The sequence below is a fragment of the Anas platyrhynchos genome, chromosome 7 (assembly GCF_047663525.1).
Source record: "Anas platyrhynchos isolate ZD024472 breed Pekin duck chromosome 7, IASCAAS_PekinDuck_T2T, whole genome shotgun sequence".
Lineage (NCBI taxonomy): Eukaryota > Metazoa > Chordata > Aves > Anseriformes > Anatidae > Anas > Anas platyrhynchos.
In genome coordinates, this window is record NC_092593.1 from 9,693,475 (window position 1) to 9,719,571 (window position 26,097).

The following is a 26,097-nucleotide window of genomic DNA, read 5'->3' on the forward strand; positions in this document are numbered from 1 at the left end:
GTGAGGGCACAGCCTGGCACACATGGGCACATGCCAGATTGGCAGTCACTTTTAATCCGTGTGGCTTCTTCCATGTCATGATGATGCAGATATATAGATAAATAATCCTCCATCAATCCTAGTTGTAAGAACAGATTAAAAATTCAGAGCTTAATTTATATTAAGCAATTTCCCTTTCCACTTCAAGTAATTTTCTGTGAATCCTCCTGGTTTTTCCTTAGTACTTGAAGTGCCACAGAGTGAGATTTTCACTTTCCTGTACAGTGTAGCAGAAAATGGTTATCCGTGTCCTTCACAGCACCACTACACAGCAGAAGTACCACCACCTCAGCAGGACCATGCTGGACGGGCTGCATGTGGGGTGGAGAGGCCCTGAGGCCTGGCGCCTCACACGGCTCAGGAACGCAAGTCATTATTTTTCCCAAGTTATTCCCAAATTCCCTAATATTTTTTCAGATACCACCTGGGCCTTAGGGCTCTTCTCTTCATGAAGACAGATATCTTTTCTACACGCAGCCCGAAGGCATGCTGACCAATGTTGGTGTATGGTATCAGTAAATGCTGTGCTGGTCATGAGGGAAGGATACTGAGGAAACCAACGTTGGTACTTGGAAAAGATGGAAATTTTTCCAGAGGCAAAACAACACAACTAGAACTTTAGAAGCTTAAGAGCTTTTAATTTCCAAAACCAAGACAATTTTTGTAGCATTTCACTTTCTGAATATGTTAACCCAGCAGTCAGACATTGCCCAAAGAGGACCACTTTGAAAGAGCACCTGGTGAAAAAACAAAAACTTGTTCCAGCTTCAGTCTGAAGCTCATTCAACAACATGTTGTATCAGCTGAGGATGTTCTGCAGGCTCCATTGTTGAAAAAGGATCTAGAAATGCATGTTTTACAAATATCTTCCGTCAGAATTTCCTTTATCTCATGTAAAGATAAAGGTGCTATTGTGGTAAAATGACTTCTGGTTTAACTGGGTGACATTTAGAGTTATCTGTGATACGTTTTTCAAGAAAGTCCCAGTGACAGTATAAAACTTCATAAAATTGGACTGTGCTTGATTATTATCGCACTTTATTAGAGAACCTTGTGTTAAGAGACGGGTGAGAAGTCTATAAATCATGAAAAGTAATCAAGCATTTATCTGACTACAAGTCTTTTTTTTCTTCTTCTTCTTTTGAGGGAAAAACACAGACAGGTTGTGTCTCAAAGATGTGCTCACATCACAACTGAACAATGATCAAAAAAAAACAAAAAACAGATTACTGGGAAGAATAAATCACTCCTTCACTGTTTCCTGCTGTCTACAGTATCAGAGCTATGTTCTCTGCCAGCTTTCATCCCATGATGTCCCTGCTCAGTCACAGACAGTCACGTAGACAGAATCAATCCTATCTCCTTCTGCACATCAGTGAGTTACACTTTGCCATGGTCCATGTGGACCCGTTTTACTGACTCCACCTGAGCCTCAACATAAAGCACGTATGTAACCAACAACTTTCTACTACAAGCTGATAAAAACACTGGGAAAAATACCCCATCCAGTAGCTGATGCTTCAAGGAGAACTGTAACTCTTTTGTCTTTCCCTTTTAAAATCTGCAGAAGTGCTACAGTGATGATTTCCCCTCTATTCATCTGACAGCTAAAACAGAAAACAAGATGGTTAAGATGGTTACCAGCTGTGGATCTCCAAGCAGATTCAGGGACTTGGGACAAGCCTCAGAGATGTTCATGTGCTGTATCTTCTCCCCACTCACTACTGCAAACACTCCCATGAGTAAGGCCAGGAAACAACCTAAGCAAAGTGGATTTTTACTAAACATTCATCAAGGCTCTCTTCACACAGAGAAATTAATTCCTATGCTGATCCACACATATTCTTTTCCAAACAGCTTGCTGGTTGTTTTTAAAAAATACACAGTACAAAGGTCTTCAACTTCCTTTTCTTGTTCACAATTACAAAACATTAATCTTTGCCAGTCACTTTTGTATAAAGTTTACATGTCACAACACCAGGACACACTGATACAATGCCACTTTCTCTCTTGGGATACAGAAGCTATGAAATAAATGACATAATTCTCATAAGTCACCATAATTATGACAGCACTGTTTGGATATAAACGAGGCCCAAAGTACCTCCTGTGATTTTAGTCAGCACTGTTCTTACACCATTGCAGCAATGGCTCAAAGGTACTGCAGAGGAGACCCAGCTGGCTCTGACTGTCTTGCATAATTCCTCTTTGAACTGGTTTCTTGTGTCTGCTCTCCATTTCAAAAGGAAATGCAGGGAAACATCTGACGAAAAGCTAGCTCAGACATTGCTATTTTTGATGCAAAGGAAATGTTTATAAAAATTGATTCTGAGAATGCATTTTTAATAGCAACCAACAAAAAAAGAGTTCTTGTATTTTAGATTTAATCTGCAAATACCGGGACCTGAAGTCATTTCACATTGCTAAGATCCAAAATCTTTTCAGCATCACTGTAGACATCTAATTTAAGAGCAGAGTCACCCATGATTACTCTATAATTAACAGCAAAGGACTGATGACCTGAATTGTTACACTGAAATACCTAAAACTTGTCTCATCTTCTCTACTGATTTAAGAACTTCATATAAAGTCTTAAAGTGAGGTAAGAAGACTTTCAAATTAAAAAGAAATTAAAATAAGTCCCGAAGAACAAAAAGCAATCCAGAAACTACCATAGGAGATTGTATGCTTTAAAAGCAATATGGCTACTCAAGGTCTAAATACACAAAATTAAACACACAAAATGTTTAATGCATTAAAATATGTTTAAAAATAGAATCAGTTGCACAAGAGCCCAATCAAAGCAAAACAACATCCCTTTAGATATCCACATGTTGGCAAACTCATGGGATTAATACAGTCAGAGCTGTAGCATTTTGTTTGAAATAAGTCTGTAAAAGAAGATTAATTCTAGCAACTCAATGCTTATCAAATAAATAATTATAGAAATACAGAAAATACATATTTCAAAGCTGTATTTTCAAATAATTATTTGAAAAGGCTTTGTCACCATGGCATGAAAATTGGTTACTGCCTACTGGTTTGTAATTGTTCCTGCCTCTAGAGTGGCTTTCAGGAGCCCAAGCACACCAAGCTTCAGCTAAATGTTGTGAGCATTTGGCGCATCTGAATATTGATTAGTCACATTCCTCTCCAGAGAAATGAGTTTGCAAAATCAGTCTCGGACTTTCTTCTCAGTTCTGCCAATGGCTGAGAGGTCAAACCATGCTTCAGCATCTGTAGCTCCAAACAGTGCCCAAATCATTGCATTCACACTCAGAAACATGAGAAAAAATCACTGTGCCAGCGACACGCTGGTGACAAGAAACAAGGTAATAATACCACAACAGCATCGAGACTACGCATAGAACCAGACAATACCAGAATGACAAGGTGCTGCGCTGCCCCTCTTTGCACATTTGGCCACCACATGTCCATCTCCATCCCTGGCCTCTTCCATTACAACCATTCAGAACATGCATGGTCCAAAGGCCAGCAGCACCACTGGGCACGGAAACAGCCACAGCTTCACGGGAAACTTTCTGTGTGCATTGGTCTGCGTTATGGGGCACAGCAGAGCCACCTGACCCACCCACACTGCAACCCTCCTCCAGTATTCAAACCACCAACGCCTTGTCCAAAATCTGCAGCTATAATAATATAAAAATACCAATTGTTGTTCCAATATCTTTTTTTTTTTTTTTAATATATATATCATGGGTGTACCATGTCCCACCCCTGCATGCTGCTGCTGGAGCCCTGCTCAATGGCCAGCAACAGGGGAGCAAGAGGCAGATTACATGCGGATAACCAATGTTTTCATTATGTTCAATTTCTGAACAGGAAAATGGGATTTGGAGCTTTAGCTTAATGTTCAGGGATTTGATGACTGGATTAAAGCTTTTTGCTCACTGTTCTGTTACTCCTCTCAAGATTGGTTATTCTGCTGAGGGGAAGAGGTTTTGCTTAGGGGAAAGGGTTATTTGTTCTAAGCTGTATTGCTTAGAGTAAAGCGTTAATACAGATCACATCCAGCTTTACCCATTCAGTATCTTATATGAACAGAGACACTTTGGGAAGGCTGGTTTCTTCAAAGCTGTAGCACGTTGAATGAGAATACAGCTATTCTCCAAGCAGCAGGGCTACTTGTAGCTTCATTAATTTCTAAGAAAAATATCAATAAAATCTCCAACTGAATTTACACAGCACATATCCCAAGATGAAGACTTAAGTAAATCTCAACAGTAAGAGCTACATGTTTATGAGCACTTCTGGTGAGAAGCTCTGTATTTTTGGGAATAATAACAACATTTTGCATTTTCAAAGCACCTTTCATTGTAGCATTTCAAACTGCTTCACAAATGTTAACTACCTAGAACGTAAACTGTCCTGGGAAGTAGGTACCATTACATCCAATTACAGCTCAGTTTAATATCACAAATGATTTGGTGCCTCCACATGTCCAAACTGAACTGTAAGCACTAGCACATCTTCCAGGGATGTGAGTGTATGCTGAAAAAATAAAAAGAATCAAGAGGGGAAGGACAGACACTAGCTGTTATATATGCTAGATATCATTAATCCAGGCATGAAAAGGCTAGTTTTGGTCAGTGTCAAAACAGAATAAACCACCCTGTTTCTTCCAGAAACAATGTTTAGACTCTTTGAAAGAGCTGAGGAGGAACACACACACACAAAAGGGATGAGAGAAAGCCAGCATTACAACTGTGAAATTCTTTTCAGAAGCAACAGTTGGTTTGTCTCTGTTTTTAGAGGCTTTTTGCAACCTCCAGCTTCAGTGGCTCAAGGTGAGGACCCCCACCCAAACCCCCAGGTTTCTAGACATACAGGAAAGCAGGACCATGAAGGAGCTGAACATACAGCATGGCCAAAAAGGACAAGCAAGGTACCAATGGTGGCTAAACGGTAAATTTTCTGAAACAGTATGCATGAATAATTATAACTCAGATAAAGTGTTAAAGTAGATAGTTACCATTACATGGTATGCTAAAGATATTCATTTAAATTCATTCACTGTACGCATAAAATTTTTAGTATTCACCAAGGGTTCTTGAGCAAGAAAGGTCACCATGAAAATGATCCTACCGTTTTAATTAAAGATTTTCAACTACCCTGCAGCTACCTTTTTCTCCAAATATACTGCCTCTTTTTCCAGTTTGATGTGATTGTTCGAAAATTTTCTATTTATGTAGTACTTTAAAAAATAAAATAATATATATTCACTTCAAGTGAATGAAATACTCTTCCCTCCATAGTCTCCCTCTATATGGAAATACACCGTCTCCATTTCAGAGACAGTCAATGCAAACAACCGGTGGGTTAGGTTCGTCACACTATAGCAATTCACTTCCATTTTAGAAAAACTGAAATAGAAAAATGGAAAATTGAAATAACAGTTTTATCATTCATCTGCCCAATTCTCATCCTATCTATTAGGATTTAAGGAAAATGCTTTTGTCTCCCCCAAATGTTAGAAGAACAACCTGAACTTGGATGAGGATCGAAGCGCTGTCACAATATAAACAAAACTTTCCAAAACACTGAGCAGCCATTTGCTCCCTTGGAACTAAACTGGAACTGTCGAAGTACAAAACTGCAGAAATAAAGTCATAGGTGCCATGTAGTTGAAGAATGGAGCCCTCTGAAGAACAGTGGCTGCTCTGAAGAGAAAGAATGACAGGCCCTACAACCTTGGACAAAGTCTTCCATTGATCACTAAAAAAGATGGGATATTGCAGAAATTTTGACAGACTCAGAGCTGCATGCCCCAGTACCAAAAGCCCTGGTTCAGAGATCCATAATGGAATGTGGTTTTGGTGGTGAAAACAGCTCACCCACATTAACCCTCTGGGCAGCCACCAAATCCTGTTTATACTTAGAAGTCTTATACTCAAGGTGAAATTCTAGAGAGTCTTAAATTTCACGCTTCATCAACATCAGAGAACGCTGCGTACAGAACGTAATGCCTTTGGGCAATATCTTAAAAGCCAACTAACTTCTGATTTTTCTCCAGTGATATCAAATCTTGATAACAGGGAGTTGTTTTCAGACTCTTCAAGGTAAGGTACAGACACCTCTGATTCTCAGAAGAGGACTGGAACATGGTCAGAAAATAGAGGCATTTTCCCTAAGTATTACCTTAAACTTAAGCCCTAAGGGCTCAGTTGCTGATGGGCAGGGATTTTTTAGTAGCAACAAGAGTAACAAGGACAGGGATAGCCATGAAATATAGCAAATAACAACAAATCAGAAAACATTTTGTGGTGTTGCTAGTTCATCAAGTGGGATTTGTAAAACAGTTAGTGTGGAAAATACATTCATAACATGAAGAGATCATTTTCATCACCAGACTCCTCTTCTTCAATGTAACCTGATGACAAAACCTTTCTCAAAGGTAGAACAAAACCATGCAAAAGGTATAGTCTTTTCCCATGTGGAAGAATCCATCAATTTCACCTGGAGTAGTCCATCCCAGTGGAATGAAAATGTGAAACCTTTACAGGTTCAGAAACAGCTATTAGGTGTTTTCTGCAGGACTGGTGGACACTTATGATTCCCTTAAGATATTTCACAGAGCTCACTAGTTTATTTAATTGGGCTTGGAAATCCCTCAAATGCTCATGAAATTTTAAGGATTTACACTCTACATGCATCCCTCCTCAACAATAAGGGCTCTTACTTCTGACCTGGAAAAATACATCCCTTATTCTACGCACAAATATTTGTGGCTAACATTCTCTGGTGACTACTTTTCGCAGAGATGATTAGGAAATGCAGAGCACCTCCCTGGATGTTGTAAAAGAGATCTGCTGTGGACAAATAGCAAACAGAGGAGCAAGCTGTTATAATGCATTATATATGCTGATGTGTACGGAAATAAAAACACAAGACATACTGCAGGAGAAAGCTCTGTGTGTGTGTAAAATATGTAAAAATCATGAACTGGTAAGGAAGGTAAACACATATGAGTTTGTTTCAGGAGTAACAGTGTTGCAGGACTTTATTGTGAAACCAAAGACAAAACACCATCTCTTCAGGTGTGCTTTAAAATCTACCTCCATGCATTCTCATTGACCAAGGAAAACTCTCAGAAGAGCCCCACCATCACTAGTGCAGCAGCCCTTACAAAAGCACCCAAGAAAGCAGATTTGGAATAATTAAGACCATTCACTGATTCCTGAACAGCTAGTATATATATTCAAATGATGAGGTACTCAATCCAGAGAAGATAACCAAGTCCAATTTTTAAAGGGTTGCAGGATTTTATACACTGAAATTCTAAGTGACTAGGAAAATAAAAACAAAAAGAACAAATGCATTACTGTAGCCCAAAACTCAGCAGAAACTTATGCTCAGATAATTTATGTAATGCATATTTCAGATTCTTACTGTTCTGCACCACACTGCAAAACCTGCTGTTATTACATGCTATATTGACATGTCTATTACTTTTCAACAAGAAAATCATTACTCTGGCTGTTTCTTGATCTTGTTGAGCTTTGTATACCTTACCTGGCCATTTCAAAAACACGAGCTGAAAAGCTGCCTATAAAACAGATACTCGAAAGAAAAATAAAAGTATTCTGCACTACTGAGCAAAGCCAGGGCTGTACTGCATCAAAATCCACCATCCACTTTTTAACCATACCATCACCTAGAAAAACTTGCACTAGCAGAACAGAGCCAACATTCAATATAATGAAGTAGGCGCAACAGTGCTCCACCAGTCACAAAGGAGGCATTACCGTCTGCTGTTTGTGAATAAACTTCCCTTTGTCGTGATTTAATCAACCTTCATTTTTAATCTGCATACATAAAACATTAAATGCTAGAAGCTTTAATTACTTTGAAAAACACTTGCTGAATAATTTAATCTCAAAGCACAGTTTTCTCCATACCAAGAACCTCAAGAATCCTTAAGGGCAAAATCCTCACAGTAATCTATCAGCTACATCCGAGAGCCTTCAAAGAAACAGTTAACTCATTTTCAATGACTAAACATCACTTCTGCAATTACTTTTAAATACGAAACTTGTCTACACACAGTGTACAATGTTGGGAAAAGAGATACAATATGGCAAAATACCACCATAGGGCCAGTCTTGAAAGCAAGTCCCAGTATAGCAGATATAAAACAAGGCTTTCCTTGTTGGGTGGGAAATACCACCCAAGATACAGAACAACCAAGCAAATGGATGCTAGGTGAACATTACCCATTTGCACAGCCAAACTTGTACCTGCTGAAGCCACAAAAGAAGTGTTAATGTAGCTTTCAGTCCTGCTTTTACTGAACCAACACTGAATATATTTACCAAGAGGACACCTAAGAAGTCCCTTTCACTACACTAGCCAAAGAAATGAAAAGAAAGGAAGAATTTCCTTAATATGTATGCAGCAAATATGAGATCTGGTAAAATTAAAACTCGTGAACTGTCAGACAGGAAAGGAAAAAAAAAAAAAAAAGAAGAAGAAAGTTTGCATTGTAGTGATAGCCAGATGGGGTCCCAGAACCAGAATTAACACTAGGTCATGGATGAATACTGACCATTGAATACAGCAAAAATGCAGGCTTCAAACTTCTTTTCATAGTCACAGCTGCAGCTTTCAGACCCAAGAATAAATATATATTAAGTTTTGTCCGAAGCTGCATGGAAACTTTCCTAAGAGTAGGATTTCATATGTCAAATTGCAGCTCTTTAGTAGTTCTCTTGAGCTCATATATAAGAAAGCCTATTCTTCCTTTGCTATTACAACAAAAATTTACAATAGCACGTAAAAAGGGAAGGAGGAACTTTCTATCATTGTCAAGCAGCAGAAGGGGAAAAAAAGAAAGATGATTGGTAAAGAAGGTGTTTTGTTTTTTTTTAATACCAAGAATTCATTTATCAAGCATGGTAAGAATACTAATCATTCTGTAGAGCCTGTAAGGCATCAAAAGGAAACCCCATTATTCTGTCTCCTGTAGACTCCAGTCCATGACATTTCACTCAGATACCTCTGTCTGCAGGACAAGAATCTTTCCTTGGGCATGTTTCCAGAAACCATTTTTAGTTTAAATACATTGAATGCAGCAGAATTCAAAACTTACCTCAGCAGTTCTATTATGAGCATTATATTGCCTCACTTAAAAAACAAATATGCTCCTTTGAAAGAAAGAAAGAAAAGAAAGAAAGAAAAGAAAAGAAAGAAAAGAAAAGAAAAGAAAATAGCTATTGGTCCTTGTTATGGTTTCTGCAAGATGGGGAACCGAAATGTTGTGCAGACCCAGGTCTGGAAGGGGACACTTACTGTGTATCTGTTCACTACCTCAGCAGGTCAAAGTGAGGGACTTCAGTCTCATCCATCACTCTTACTTTATGTACTTCTTCCCACTGAGCTCTGACCAGCCCGTATTTTAGATGGAGAATGTGCTGAACACCCTGCTCTTAATGGAAATCCTCTACAGTAAAATGGACAACTCAATTCCCCTTATTAAGGGAAATGGTTTCCATGTCAATATGACTATTGCTCTCTCATTCCTCGATGTTGTACTTGGGCACACTGTCCCTGAGCACACAGACAAGCACCAAAAAACTCATGTTTACAGGCTACTGAAGAACAGTTGACTGATTAAGACTCCATCTTGCTCAGCTGAGCCACATGGGACTGTGCTAACAGCAAGAACAGGCAATGAACTTACAGACTTTATCTGCTGGGATTAGACAAAAAGGGAATACTAATTCTACCCCAAACTACTCACGTAAAATGATGCCTTAAAGTTAGCCCTATTAACCACTCTATAGCCAATTACTGAAAGATGTACTGGATCTACCTGATCTCCAAATGTATTCTCATTATTTGCAGCTTAAGAGTATTTTCCTAGAATAATGGAACGAGCTACCCAAGTCATGCAGAAATCCTGCAAAAACCCTTGTTCTCTTCCTGGTTTGCCAGTTTTTGATGCCCTAATCTACATCCCCTTTCAAGTCAGCAGTACTCTTTCAGGTACATTCACCTACACAGCATTATGGAAAATCTTGTATGCTCCCTCCCCACCATGAAACTTTCATGCTAAAAAAAGACCAAAAAAAAGACTTAATTACAAAACATCATACTTTCTGTAAACCTCCAGCAAGATTTATACTCATTATCTTTCCATGTGTCTATTCTCTCTCCCATACCCAGATTCTGAGCTGTTTCTATCAGCATCTCTCTAGTGAAACTGAGACCTCCCCGGCACCTGCAACCCATTCATTTTTGCCAGTATATTTCCATCTTAACCAGGGAGTCAACAGATACTAGTGTTTTTCAAAAATGGCAAATACCTCCAAACACTTAAGAAAAATAAAACAGTGCTACAATGAAAAATGTCTTACAAAGCAAATGTATCAAGCCTACAACCAGGTGAAAAAAAAAAAAAAAAAGCACCAATTGCTTTTAAATCTATGCATTTATGCATCACCTTCTGTGTTTTCTAAAGCTCTGTGTATATTAGCAGGCAGAGGAGCAGAACTGGAGAGATAAACTGTTCATGTTTAGGACCTGATGTCCACAATCTTCATGTTTCTGGGGTTTGCATGTGCCAGCTTTAGTCTGATTCTGGACACAAATACCCATTAGCAGCTGGAGCACCCCAAGCGTTCTTCTGGAGCACATCACCTTGTTTAATTTCATCCTAAAGGAATCCAGTTTACACAGAAACTGTCGTGAGGTGCAAGCCAAAGTTCAATAAGTACAAGCTGGATTAAAAGCATACCAGTGAAACAAATCCTATCTAAAATGCTACTTTGGCTTACCCAAACATTATTGCACTGCAACACTGAAATTACCGCAGACCAAAGGAATGCCAAAGGGCATGCAAACAGTTGGAGAATATTATGTCAGTGCAGTATTTCCTCCCTAGAGGTAAGCAATGCCCAAATGCATTCAGCATCTCTCCCAACCCACTGCAGGGAAGATGGGAGAAAGATGCCTGACAAAAAGAAATGGAGCAAGTAATTAAGAGTAAATAGAATCACACCTTTGTAAGTTATAGTGGTTTAAAAGATATTAACAGCAGCAGGTAAGGACATTCATTTACTTTACACTTCCAATGTTTTATTTTGGCAGAAACTGCTGTTCCTTTCTAAAGTTAAAGGGAAGAGAAAAGGTTCTGTACTGAAGAACCATTTCATCTCAGGCAAGAAGTGGTATTAAGTCCACTTGGGCCGTAACTGAGGTGAACTAAAGAAAAAGAAGGCACTGTATTGCATTGCACTTGCCTAGCTTACATTTTAGAAAGGAACCTTTACCCACTCAGAAGTGAGGAAAGATTTATGAAGAATATAATTGACAGTTTCCTAAATACAAACAAAACATTTAAGAAAGTACAACATGAATGAAGGAAAGGATAAAGGGGAAAATTCACAAAGTTGGTTTTGGAGGGGGAGGGTTGCTCTAGTTTTGGTTCTTTTTTGTTGTTGTCTTGCTTCTTTTTTGTTATTTAGAATAAAAAGACCCACCCTGACCTAGATTCCCAGATGAGCTGGGTGCCCCATCCCCAAGGAAAAAATCATGCAGGGAGGTGACCAGAATGAGGGAGATAAAAAAAGCTCAAGAAAACAACATTTTCAGTTGAGAAACTTATTTTTCCTTTACACACTGAATATATTCCCTCACTGACATGACATATGGCCCTACACATGCTTCTTTCTGAAATTATCTATTGTCTCTCTGTATGCATTGTATGGACGGAAACTCCAGATTTTTGGTTTTGGTGTTCAGGATGTAAATGAAGCAATAAGATATACTCTGACCTGATACAAAGGACTGCACTGTGCTGCTCACCGAGTTAGTATGCTAAGCCTTCTTTCTTCAATTCTTCCTCTTCTTGGATAAGCAGGGTGGTTCTGCGCTACTAGCAATTACACTATGAGGAAGAAGAGAAGGAACTTTCTTTTCCCAAAGTCCTTTTCAAAAATGATACCATCTACCATGAAAAACAAGGCATTCTGCTAGTATCTCTTTATATTTACAAGAATTAAAATAGCAGAGACCAGACATAAGAAGAATCTAGATTTCCTCTGATATCTCTGATGAGGATTACTTCATTTTCATTTGCTGACAAGTGCAGTCTTCAAGCTACAAGCTTAATATACATTAACATCATTAATGTTGTGGGATAGGAAATTAGAATGGGGAATTACTCTACTAGAATAAAAATCTATGAAATGTCTGTTTGCCATGGTTTCCACTGAAGACACCTTTCTGGCAGCTGAGACAGATTACCACAATGGCACTGTTGTTTAGCATGAGTATATTCTCTTCCACATCCTCAAAGATAACAACTTCTCAGTATATAATGAAATTACTGGATTGTGATGGAAGTATCAAAACACATGCACTTGTTATATATGTTATTGTCCTCTACTCAGAGACTCCTCTTACACTGTTTACAAAAGCTAGCATTGCATTCAATCAAATGAGGCAACATTCTTCAAATGATTAGCAATGAGGAAATAAGAGTAAGGAGACAAAGATGACAAAGGCAGTGTTTAGCTTACAAAGAGAAATACAACATTGGTAAAGAAAGGCAGAAGGACTGTTGGAATAAAAGTATTAGAAAAAACTCCGAGTATAGAAGATTAAAGATGGGGAACTGGGGGGGGAAAGGTATGATACAGCAGAGATGTAATAAAACTGAAAGTAGAAAACAGTGAGACAGCTTTGAGAACTGCTCATGCAGAACAGAGCAGTTTACAGCATCAAAAACATGTCTAAAAAGAGATTATAAAGGGGCCAAAATAACAGCTGAGGATGCAATCCAAATAGCGACCAACAAAAAGAAACTTCACTGGAGTCTTCATGAACCCATCCAGCTCAGCTTTCATCTTCCTTCCCTCAGTTGTCAGTAGTCACAAAATAAGAAGTGTAGGGTATTAACACTGCTACTTTCGACTATAACATCAAGCTCCTTTTCTATCCATAGTGACAGGACACAAAAAAAGGGGCAAATCCTACCTTCAGCACAGAATTGCTTGTAGAAACCCTTCAAGAAATACAAGATGCATATGCTATATATAGGTAGAAACCCTGTCTTTCTGGCAGTGGGTGAGCAAACCCCTTGCTTACAGTAACAGCTGACTTCAGGAATCTTTTCAGAACATGACTTATAATACTGGAGTTGTAGTTCTGTTTGTTAAGTCTGAAAACATGCCGCTACATGGAACATTTGCTACCAAACCCTTGAGAAAATGCCAGTGAGGAAATCTGGATAACCACCTTTCATGCAGATTGAGTACTGCAGCCTGATCCATCTTACCATATACTAAAGGACTTTTTTTTATCTTTTTTTTTTTTTCCAGGATATAATGAAAATGATTATAGTGCAAATTATATGATTAGTACTGTAGACATTATTCATATAAGTAGTCCCACAGCTTTCTAGGGGAATATTCTTGTAAATAAGTACATTAGGAACAGGCTAGGATGTATAAATATTTTCAGCCGTCTCAAGGACTGAAAGGTAACATGTATTCAATGTGCCACAATACAATGAACCTCTGAATTAAAAATAAAAAGGAACGTTTTGTAACTAATGCCCTTGCATAAGAGCTACCCACTCGTTTCAAAGTTTCTGACTCTGTGAGCTTATTACCTTGAGAAGATTTAAATTTATATTTATGCTTGATGACATCTAATTACTTGATACAATCATCTGTGCCCTAGAACAATAAGTCCTTGCCTAAACTTTTCAGTAGGATTTTGTTATTTTGCAGTTCACACAGGGACGTTGCAGGATTCTTCATAAATCAGGTAAGAATGCCTAAAACAACATTTCCAGCAGGGACAACTAAGATTTTCTGCACATTTTCTTACGGATACCACCCAACTCTTACAGGCATCTTGTGTTTGTTTAGAACTTTCATTAGACCATCCAATCTAAATAGTTCTACCATAAAATTTAAAACTGCAGCACATCATTACTCCTAATTAAGCGCACTTAAGCTCAAATCCTTCCTCTGAAAGACTCCCCTAATATATATTAAATGCATTGATTTAAGCAGTCTCTGAAGCCTTAGGATAGGAAAGGGGGAAAGGAAGCCAGCAGTCCCTGTGCAGGCAGGAGCAGAAAGAACAAACACTGAGGCTGAACGATCAGTTGCACTGGCAGTGTTTGATTTAGTTTCTAGCACTCGGCCAGAATTCCAAACAAGTTTAATGGTTTTCCCACTAACATTTAGAATTCTGTTCTTATTCTCAAAAAGCAAGCTAATATTTGCCCTGTTTGTTTTCTGGAAAGCTACAAAATGTGGTTTGTTTTGTTTTTTTCCATTCCCGAGGGAATGTAAATTGTAAATATTGCCCCAGACGGTCTAAAATAATGCCCCAAAGCCCTTAAAGAATCTTTATTCTCTTTAAGTTATAACATTGCATAATACTTCCTAACTGATTTTCTTAAGACATCATCCTCCAAACATCAGAGGGCTTTTATCTTGGTTGAGAATCATTTGAAAATATTTACAGATTCTCTGCATAAATGATACATAGTAAGTTATGTGACTGTTGCCAACAATGCTAAGAACTATTAGAAAAGGTCTTTTAGCTTCAGCCTCAGATCTGTAGGTCACCCACTGTCCTTCCTAATGGATAAATACAGTAATTTATCATCATCAGTCACCATCAGCATTGTTCTTTTTACTATCATATATTCATGAACATTATTCGATGCAGCTGAGTGGAGCGCAAAAGAAGTGTATGATTAAAGTGGAAAGCTACAGAATTTGAGACAGCTGAAATCTCGTGGCTAATGCATGGACTTGAAAAAATGACATAGGTCTTCTAACAGTTACAAACACAGCATCAAACAACTGCGGCTACCCACTAGCAGGACACAGGCGTTTGCTTCAGCAGTAGAGTCTGTCCATGTCTTCCAATGCAATGTTAGAGAAAGTATAATATGAGAAGTATGGACTTGTACACTTAAAAGTTTTCCATAAGTGAAGCATATTTCAAGCTCTAATAGTTTAAAAAAACAACAACAATAACAACTAAGCTACTTCTCTAGGGATCACAAGTTAAATGCATCCTTACAACCACTATGGAAAGAAAGCCTTTGTTCATGTTTGTGAGTCAGTAACATATGTGTGTAATCTCTGAATGCCCTCAAGTTACTAAAAAATGCTAAGATGATGGCTTTCAAAATTCTACAACATCAAACAACATCTCAGCGTGCTTAAAGAGTTCCTCCCTCTTGTTAATTATCAGAATAGCTTGCCTGAAGCAATACCCTCAGTTGGAAAATATTGGAAAGAAACACAGAAAGTAGGTTTTAAAATAACTAATGCAGTACTTATGCTCAAATATCTGAGGCTACTATGTAACCTACAGCGTGCCTGTAACTCACTGCAACCCAGAATAGCAAAAAAGATTACCCTATTTCCCAGGTTTTGCATTCCTGCAGTGAGTAATCCCTTTAATCCACCTGCAAAGTGGAGGGCTCCAAATGCTGAGTAACCAGGTGCTGAGCTACACTGATTCCTGCACTCTATTTTGAAAGATAAAGGCATGGGAGCCATGATGGGAAAGTGCAAGGAGCAAGAGAGCATGGGTACCATTGCCTTGGTTTATGTCCTCCAAGAGAGACCTCTTCACAGCAGTGTTCCTTGCAGGTGCCCTGGACAGATCAAGCATTGGAAATTCTTTGGAAAGCATTCTGCATTAGGAAAGAGAGTTTCTTAAGAGAAACTCTTAACTTCTGAAATTGAGAGGTACAGAGAAACACATTTATGTGCTATACAGCCACCAACAAAAATAAATAAAAATTGCTGCTTGCTTGAGCTACACAAGATCCTACATGCAAATAGACTACTTATAAAATATCACATGAAATGATGTTTCTCAATTAACATGAGAAGCACTTCACCAAAATTGAGATCCTACTTGCCCCTTCTCCACAGAGATCACATTAGAAGACTAGAAATGTAATGAAGACTGAAGATGAGCTTCAGGATTTTTGTGCTGATCCCCACAATCAGGTACATGACTGAACTACATCTCAACAGCCACATGGGAAAGAGAAAGCACATCAAGACCATGCGTAGTATTTAAAAGATGCATACTCCTTGCCCTCCCCTAGATCCTGAATCCTGAACGATATTCCAAACCACCACTATTAATACTTTCTACATAAGCTTCTTGTGCTACCGGTCATATATTAAACAGATACTGCAAGTCTCTAATATTTCTTTCTGGATCAAGCATGGGAATAGCACGGCATATATATAGTGTAAGAAATAGAATGTAAATATTAAAGCTACAATTCAGATGTTAACTCTTTAAGAAATATTATGGGCATAATAATATAACCTTATTTCTCTCCTTTTATTGGCTTTTTTTTTTTAACCTGATGCTTTTGACATTATGTTGAACCCTGCACACCAGCACATTTGATATATTGCCACAATATAACAAGTACAAAATTCTGCTAGGTGGGTAAGAAAGAAAAATGCGAAGTCACTTTGGGTTATGTACTAGAACAGAATTTCTTATCCCAGCTTGAAGCTAACTCTAAACTCAATCAAAAAGCAGAGGACATGGATCTGACTACCTAAATAATCTCTCATGTTATTGGAACTGCTGTAAGTATACGATTAAGACTTCAAGCTTTTTCCTGACCCACTGAGCTCAAAATTACCTCAGTGGAGCAGGGAAGAGCCCTTTCACCTTGGTAAAACCACCTTAAGATAAATACTGCTTTGGACAAACACAACAATCCATCAGCATTTTTCCCACTGCAAGACCAGAGTCTAATCTGGGGAAATGCAATGAAGGAAGACCTAAAAATATAAACCATTCTAGCCTTAGTCACTGAAAAATAAAATACAGATTGTTCTCTTTTGTTCAGATATACTTGCAGAATGTGTCCTTTGCCTGGTGACGACAGAAAGTGGTCCTGAGACAGAAAAAATCCAACCTCTTAACCAGGACAGTCATGAAGCTATGTGCCTGTATGTATACTGAATATGTAATTCATATGCTTATCAAATTATTTCCCTATTTAATTCAACACAATGTAGTCTCATTTCATTTCTGCTCACCTGTTTTGAAACACAAGAATGCAGTAGTTTGTAAGTGACAAACAGTAAAGAAACAATCTTTTTCTTTTTTTTTTTTTTTTGTATTTTAAAATCGATTTTTAAAAGTCCTTAAGCTGAGTAAGAGAAGCTCAGGAGAGGATGGTTATAAATTTCAAAGGTCTGTCTTGTATATACACAAAGAACAGCAAGCAGCACCAGGTGGTGTAGATCATCTGGTTTTGTGTAAACAGACTGAAGCCTCACAAAGGTAATACCTAGAGGAATTATTTTAGTTTTTCATCTGCAAAGACAGCAACATTCATCAACCAGCAAGTCATAGAGGTACATTATATTTCTCAAATATGTTGTGTCCACTGACTACTGAATGGTTGTTCTTTCTAAAAACAATCACTAAACATCATTGTCTAAGACCCTGGGACAGTTCCTAAAAGCTATGAGATTAAAAACACCCTTTTTTGTACTCCGTCTTTTACAGAAGGAGCCAAATTTGCTTCCGACACAGCTCAAGTGACACAAGTCTGAGCCCTTTGATAGAGCTTTCCAGAAACGAGGAGAAACACAAGTAATTTACAGCTATTTCCCTTCTACAGTTATATCATCAGAATATAAAACTGTAATTTTAGCAATAAATATGAGTCATCATTTAGCAAAGAGTTGAGAATAAATCTGGCTAATTTATCAAACCAATTGCTGAAACATCGATAGTGCTGTTAATGGAAGTTGTTATTAGATGCCTTCACCCAGGGGAGAGTTGCTTTAAAAATACCATCAAGGGAAGTGTTGGATATGAAGTTGTATCCAATTTATTTATAAGCTGATAGCTATGGATGCTTCAATCAGTCGATCCAAGCTTTTATTTAAGTGGAGAGTCCCAGCATTAGCCTGCTATAATTTGAAACTGCAGCTCAGGTCCCAAGCCTATAAATTTACCACAAATGCATCAGCTTCAGTAGGACTGTTCTCAGGAGGGTTTGTATACCAGACTTTGAAATCAGAAAGGAGATTTACTCTTAGAAAATCCTGGTGCAATTCCTTACTTATTCGTAGACTGTCCGCAGGCCCAACCACTTCTATACCAGCAAAGCTTTGCCACTCATGCTATCTCAAGAAGCCCTCTCCATGCCGATGTGGCTTATCGTTAGAAATAAGTAGGTGAACTGCAGTCATCACCTCTAGTGAGGCTACAAGTTTATACAAGTTCATCAAGCAAAATTAAATGTCAAGTAAGAGTACCCTGACAGAGATGGAGTTCTTGAAGGCCCTAAGACAGCTACATCTGCCAGAGGGACCAGACACTGACAGTGCTTTGGGCTATGGAAAACTGGGGAGGATGTACAAGCCCCTGTTCATTCTTCTGCCCATTCCCACCACAGCTGCAGCCAGCTCAACCACAAAAAGCTAAGAGCTTCTTCTGCCCATAATATCCCCCTGCTAAGGTCACAGCCTTAGCCTGCTGTACTAAGAACATTTTCCAACATAAACCTGGTATCATACCACCCATGCCCAGGCCAGAAACTCAATGTTGTGTTCGTGCCTCACTCAACAGTCAGCTCATAGCAGGATTTAGGCCCACACCCCTACTGCTACTATTGAAACCCATAGGAAGATTTGCCATCCACTGAAAGCAACATTTTTTTTTTTTTTAAGTGACGTCATTATCAACTGCACAAAATGACATCCCTGGCATCTATGGCAACAGGCAATCAAAACTGATTTAATATCAACTTTTACCAGGAAAACCAAACTTGGTCTGGAGGAAGCTGATGCAAACACACAGGACTTGGCACTCAGGCTCCGCGCAGTCAGGCACAGCAGAGAGCCCAGTGGCGTCCCCATCCACCACTGGGAGAAGCTAAGAATTCGTAATAACATTCCTATACTTAGGATAAATTCTTAATACTTGGAGTGTTTTAAATGGCATACTTACTGCCATTCCTCATTATGACCTAAAAGAGCAGTCAAACGAGTCATTTTGGTATATAAAACTAGGACTGCTCTGAAAAGATTTCCACCCACTAACAACACAAACCCATTCTGGCAATTCAGCACATCTGAGCCGAATACGAAGGAATAAAGATTGGTTAAGTTCAAGTATTTTTTATTGTGTCTAGAAGCAGTATCCCTCTAAAGCAAAACAATGCTCATGAAATTTATGAGTTCTGTGAATCTCTGCTACCCAAAGTGATCTCGACTTTTCCATAAATTCTAGTATTTGCATGAAATTTAGGTACTGATGCATTGCCTATCTTCCTTTTCCAGATAACATGACTTATGCAATTAATTTATTTGAGATACCAAACCGCTCCTCAAACTCAAATGTATTATGTTATCAATATTACACAGAGATGTGTCAGAAGGCATATACTTTCCAGCAAAGAGAACCCATCTTTAAATATAGCCAAACGCTGGATGCCTTGATATAGGAAGGACTACCCACAGCCTGAACGAACAGCCCCTGCAGGACTGGATACCGGGCTAGATGGGCTTTCTGAACCGCAGCCGTGCACAGCAGCTCGTCTTGGTGATGTTTTTCACCCGGTATCGGCGTACCAGGGGAAAATTAAGCTGTGCAAAGGCACGCAACAGAGACTGAAAATGTGGGATGCAGATAGCTATGCTCCGCAAGCCCGCGTTCAGAGTTCAAAACACTAAAAAAGGGTGGAAAAAAAAACAAAACACCACCACTCCTGGTGTCAGAAATACGGTCCGAGCTAGCCCGTGTCAGGTGTTTGTGGGCAGGGGATGGCTCCGCAACCCGGGCCTCCCGCGGGGCCGCCCCTGCAGCATCGGCAGCGCCCGGCCGCTGCCCCCGACCCCTCTCGGCTGCGTCGCCCCAGAGCAGCAGCCGCAGGGCTGTGGTAGCGAAAAACTTGGCTTTGGCGGTGCTGAGAGCCCAGCTCAGCTCTGCCCCCGCCAGCCGCCCTCCTCACGCTGATGTTGCCCGAGCCGATCTCGTTCCGCAGCGCCCCGGTGCCGAGAGGAGCGGGGATGCCCGGCGGTCCTGTCCCTGCTTCCAGAGGCTCGGCTGCCGCCGGGATGCGGGCAAACCCCCCCGGGAACCCCTCCCCGAGCCGAGCGGGGCCGCTCCCGATCCATCTCGCCCCCGGCTGCGGTGCGGAGCCGGCCCCACGGTGGCTCCGCCACTGGCACCGGGCGCACCCCGCTTCCCCCGGCGCTCAGCAGCACCCGGCTCTGCGGGACAGGACCCCACCGCTCACGGCTCCCCCCACCCTAATAAAGCGGAGCACAAACTCCTGCGGGACCCCGGGAGCTTCCCGGCAGCCCCCGACGGTTCTGCCCCTCGCTAGGGTCCCCGCACAGCTGCCTCCCCTCTCCAGCCCCCCAGGGATGCTAAGCGGGGCTCCGGCCCCTCCGCCCCGAGGGTCGCCCTCTGCCACCCCATCACTTGCGCCCGTCTCGGCGCAACTTCGCCGGGACAGCGGCCGCCCCCTCCCCGTTCCCTTGGCGCCTCGGGTCCCACCTGGTCGGGCTGCGGCGGCGGCGGGTTCCCCCTGCCGGGGTGCGCCGGCTGCTCCTTCATGGCTGTCATCGCAGGGGGCTCGGCTCGGCTCGCCTGGGCTGCTCTCGCCGCCTCTCGCTGCCGCTACGGCCCCGGGCAGCCCTCCCCGGGCGCCAGCCGCATGTCACCAGCCTCCCCTGGAAGTGGCGCGGCGGCGGATGGAGGAGGAGGAGGAGGAGGGAGAAGAGGAGGAAGGAGGAGAAATAAGAAGGGGGGCGCGGGGCTGCCTCTACCGCAGCGCCTCCGCTGCTTAGGGGGCGCCCGGCACCGCCGTGCCCCGCACCGGGGGCTGCCCGAGCATCACCGCCGGGCGCCGGCCGCGGAGCGCCCCGCTCCTCCCGCACCGCTCCGCTCCGCCCGCCGGGGGCCGGCCCGCCTCGTCCCGCCGCCGAGCAGCCAGCAGGTGTCACAGCGGTGCCCGCCGGCCTGGGAGAGACCATTCCGGCAGCATGGCACGGGGGCGGTACAGCCCCACCGCCCCCGGCCCCAGTGCCCCGAGAGGCACCGCACGGTGCACACAGACCGCAGTCCCGGGGGCAGTGCGCTAGTGTCCTTGTAGCCGGCTACAAGGGGTTTTATTTTGGAAGGGTTGATAACGGGGGAGGTTTGTTTCTAAGCACGGGAAAGGTAAAGGCAGGTGGTAGCCCAAGGGATGGTGGCCACGAGTCAGTGAGCATTGTAAAGGAAGGAGAGAGTCAGAGCATGGAGGATGGGGTGGGCTGGTTGGTGATCCTGACAAACAGAACTGTCACTGTGCAGGAGGGGGTGTGCTGGGGGGGCAGCGCAGGGCTGGTGGGGACAGCCCCAGCAAGCTAAGGTCCCTCCAAGTGCCAGGTGGAAGGGAAGCTTGGAGCACATACCATGAGAAGTGGTGGGTTGCACTATTTTCCACCGAACTGAGAAGAAAGGTCAGTTCCAAGTGGGTGGCACAAGCAATTAATAGCAGTGACAATGACCAAGATTTCAGCCTACAGTAGGAACACAGGACTTAGGAATTACAACCCAGTCAGCCCCACAACACAGAGCACTGAGCATTATTTCCGCATCACCCACCACTGCATCGACTCCTCCACCAAGAACAGACGCAATTTCGTTTCAAGCTCCAATAAAAGTTCTACAGAAAATAATCAGATGAACTTTGCAAGCACCTAGCCGAAAACTAGATGCTGACTAATAGCCACCATTAATTTGTCAAGCGCAGACCATGTCAAACAAATCTAATTTCTTTCCTTAATAGGGTAACAGGCCTGTGGATAGGAGAGCAGTAAATGTCATCTATCTTGATTTAGAAGGGCTTCCAGCACTGCCTTCCAGGACAGTTTAGCGAGATAGAGAAACATCATGTGCATAAAACTGAGTATCTGATCATCTCCCACAGCTACCAGCCACAAGGCAAGCAGCAAGGGGCCCCCAATGACCCCCTGAAGGGGAGCTGCCCATGTTCCCACCAGTACCAGGGTGGTGGAGCATGTTGAAATGGATTCACGAGCAGTGTGAAGCTGAGGAGGATGAGCAGCATCTTGGAGAACACCAGCAGAGCTGAAAGGAACTGAACCTGGGCTCAAAGACTTGCAATTGAGTCAGAAAGGGTGTGTGCAAGGGATGGAGAACAGCAGGCTGGAGCACTTTTTTGGATGAGAATCAGGGAGTTATGGAGGATCTCATCAGGACACTGCCTTACATTCAGTTCTGTCATGAACATGACAGTGCCCTGTGACACAGGAAGAAATCCTGACCTTGTCAATGGTGGCAGAGCACTGGACAGCATATACAGGGGCAGAGTCAGCAAATGCACCGCGACACAGACGTGTAGCAAAGATAACCAGAGGGCTGGCAAACACACCCTCTGAAGAAAAGCTGAAAACTATTGGGATCAGTTAGCATAAAGGAGAGAAAATTTATGGCAGATACAGAAATACTGGTTGAATGCTTAAAAGGTACTGTGAAAGAATGAAAAGAATCTCTTGTGTACAAAGTGGATGGAATAAATAGTAGGTTTAAAAAACAGGAAGAAAGATACACGTGGAATATGAGGAAAAAAACACATTTCCAAATGGTGGGGCAGGAGCAAAACAGTGGCATGGGCTACCTGTAGAGGTCTGGGGGCCTCCAGCCCCGAAGCTGGATAAAAACATCTCCCCAGAGCATGAGGAGTACAGATGGTGCCACCTAAGGTAGAAGAACTGTCTAAATTTAGCAATGATCTCTTCCTTTCCAGTATGATGCCGAAGCTCACTTGCAGCCCACTGCATGCGACCCACCTTCAGGAGCTCACGGCGAGGACATACGTTACTGACCCCAGTTGTCAGTCTGTGAGGTTGCTTCCTCTCAGCCCAGGAATCAGCCATTCCTGCACTTACCTCAACACCATCCCTGCTGTTACCCCTCCATTTCACATCCATTTCACATCCTTATTTTCTCTCTCTCAGTTCCTTACCTAACAAACTTCTCTATCGCTGCTGCTGTCAGCCCTGTCCCTTTACATTCTTGCCCTCTGCTGCTGTTTCTTTTTGTATAACAATTGTGCCATGTGAAGAAAAAGCAAAAAAGGGCAACCAAGACAGCATCTTTTGCACATCGATCCCCCCTGCTCTGTTTTACTTCTCTAGAGCAGCCTTTGCTGCCAATCCTTCATTTCTGCTGGCTGTGTGCTGCAGGACTGAGGATCTTATTTTTTCTGGGCAGTGCATAACAGGCAGAGACTTAGATTTTGCCTGTGGCCTCTAGGTGCTACAGTAATACAAATAATAAGCCTCAGAAACAGACATGTTCTGATTCATGCTGTTTATGGCACAGGTCTATTGTAACTCTACTAATTACCAAGCTCCTATCGGAGCTAAAGAATTCTAATGATTTAGGGTTTGAATGGGCATGTTTCAAAGAGAGATTGCTTTCAGCTTGGTTTTGATGAGATCCATTGTGTTGGAGCTCCACTATCAATCAAGAAGGAAAAAGACATTAGCAGTCAGTTTAGCTGAAGTTTGGTTATTCACTATATTCACAGTGAGTTTTCTCACTATAATGGGATGCGATCTGCAGCACTGGTTTCATTAAAGGTCATGCGTGCTGCTTGTTGGGTATTCAGAAATCAATCTGAACTATTTGAAACAAGTATTTGGGGGCTAGGAGTTTGGGGAGTGGCTCTATACACACAGTAATCTAAAGCTTCTTAAAATCAATACCTAATTAATAATCACTAGTTAATAATTAATTAACAATCTCAGGCTCATTAATAACACTCAATCATCACTTTTATCATTATTTTTGAATGCCAGTTCTTTGGTTAGTAGTATCACTGGCTTGGAGATAACAAATTAATTCAGTACTTTTCAGTACTGCCTGCACAAAATTTTATTTAGGTCTTTTTTTTTTTTCCTTCTTCCCCCTTTTAATTACTGTTCAAAGTCATTTGACTGGATTGTTTAAAATAACAGTTGTTTTATAGCCAGTAATGGGACACATCTTTGAAACAGGAGCCTGGTACTAAAACTAATGCCATATGGGTAAAAGCCATTAAGGTGTACAGTATTTATGGCAGTTTCTTGTACCATTTGCACCAAAACACCTCGTTGTATCAGCAGGAAAATCATTTACATGCCTTCTAAAGGCTTGGGTGAAATAGCTGTGGAATTAAATGGAATTGTGTTCTCATTAAGTTCTTTAGAGAGCCATTGCATTAATTCATATAAGTTACCAACTGACCTGCTATCCTACAACCTGCTTGTTATTTTCTCCATTTTCCTCATCATACACAAGACCTGGGTGCACAAACCAAGATGTAACACCAGTATTTTACAATCCACACAAATAGAATATGGAATCCATCAGAACATTCCTCACTAGTCACAGCATGCATTGTGTGCCAACTCAATACCATTGACTTTTCATTGGCAGAGCAGGCTCATGCACAGTGCCAATTTTGGACATCCAGGAGGTGAGCCAGGAGCCTGGTAGGGGTGTAAAAGGGCAGGACATACATGCAAAGCAAAGGATGCTCCGAACAAGGGAAATTCTGTCTTAAGAAACCCAGTAGCCCACATGGTCCTGTCTCTCCAGAGATTTACCTGCAGAGCACCTGACACACTGAAGGTCTCTTCCCTTTCTCAGGGAAGGGGTTTATCTTTTGGTAAGTCTGCTTATGGGGCATTTTACAAGGACAAAACCAGGGTGAGTGGAACTGGTTGTTTTGCTTTCTGCTTTTTTTCGATGGCACTCTGCACTGAGTAATTGAGATCTGTACAGCTCAGTGAAGATGTAAATACTACTTGACCGCTAATTATAAGCATTGCCATAAAAATAAAAAGCCCATTAAATCTTCTACATCCAATTGACCCATTCCTAAAAACAGCTTCTGCTTTTTTGCCATTAAGCCAATTGAGTGAGATCAAAAGGGTTTCACAACTTGCACCAGCCAGGAACTTCAGGTGTTTTTTCATCTCTTTTTCACCTCAGCATCATGCCACCTAGGACAAGGCTGCAGTCACCCTACCCACACCCTCCCCATGCATCCTGGCGCTGAGGAGTTTCTGAAATCTGTAAGATCAAGGCTTGAGAGTTTCTCTGTGGCTTTTTTAAAATCAGATCTTATGAATATACTCTGATTATGGATTTCTGATTCGTCTTAAATCTGTAGCAACCAGCCTAAAAAAAAAAAAAAAAAAAAAAAAAATCCTTGAAGTTATAAAGGTGAACTTAAAAATCAAACTAATGTAATCAAACCCAGGAAAAGTTAGGCTGATTACTCTTTGCTGGTGTTGTAAGTGGAGCTGCGGGCTTCCAAAACTAAAAATACTTGAGGGGAACCACTCAGAAGTACATAAACCTGACAAACAGACAGGATGTGGGTTTGTACAGAGGGCTTTGGTTTTAAATGACAGAATATCTGAAATTTCCCACTTAAAGTCTTTTAGAGGGGAAAATTCCAGTCACCTTCTGCATTCAGAACACCTTATATTCTAGTGTCTGTTTCAATGAAAGGCTATTTTCTTTGCGAATAAATTGTACTTGTGTTTTTCTCTTCTTGTCTTGTTTTAGAAAAACAATCGGTGCAAACACTGAATTAATACAAATAAATGCAAATATATTCCAGCAAGGTAGTTACAGGACTTATTAAAACACAAGTGCAAATATTTCAGCTGAACTATACTGAACAGGGCCATATTTCCAAAAATACCTCTCACTAACCGGTAAAATGCACAGTCAGCATTCAGGAACGTTTGAAGAAATGGTTCATAGCAGAAGAGCACAGGAACCATGATTTCACCACCTCCGATTACCTAATGATGTATAGAATCATAAACCACAGCAGTTTCCAAGAGAAATGGGGACATTCGAATACGTACGTCCAACACCACTGTCTGAAATGCAGGTGGCTGCAACAGTCACCACGTGCCACTGTAGGTGTCCAGAGGTATCCGGACCTGCAGAGAGTCCTGCAGGACCTTCCACCCCGACCTCACT

At 41.4% G+C, this 26,097-nt stretch overlaps 1 protein-coding gene across 5 annotated transcripts in view; it reads right to left on the reverse strand.

Annotated features, from left to right (window-relative positions):
- DPP10 (dipeptidyl peptidase like 10) overlaps positions 1-26,097 on the reverse strand; it is a 487,135-nt gene that overhangs the window by 231,133 nt on the left and 229,905 nt on the right. Inside the window, exon 1 of one of the 5 annotated variants that reach the window (XM_038182313.2) lies at positions 20,599-20,988. The exons of the other annotated variants lie outside the window; for them this stretch is intronic. Within the exon in view, the coding sequence (XP_038038241.1) occupies positions 20,599-20,667 (69 nt within the window). The 5' untranslated portion in view covers positions 20,668-20,988. Of the gene's footprint in view, positions 1-20,598; positions 20,989-26,097 lie in introns of those variants that run through there. 5 annotated transcript variants of the gene reach the window in all.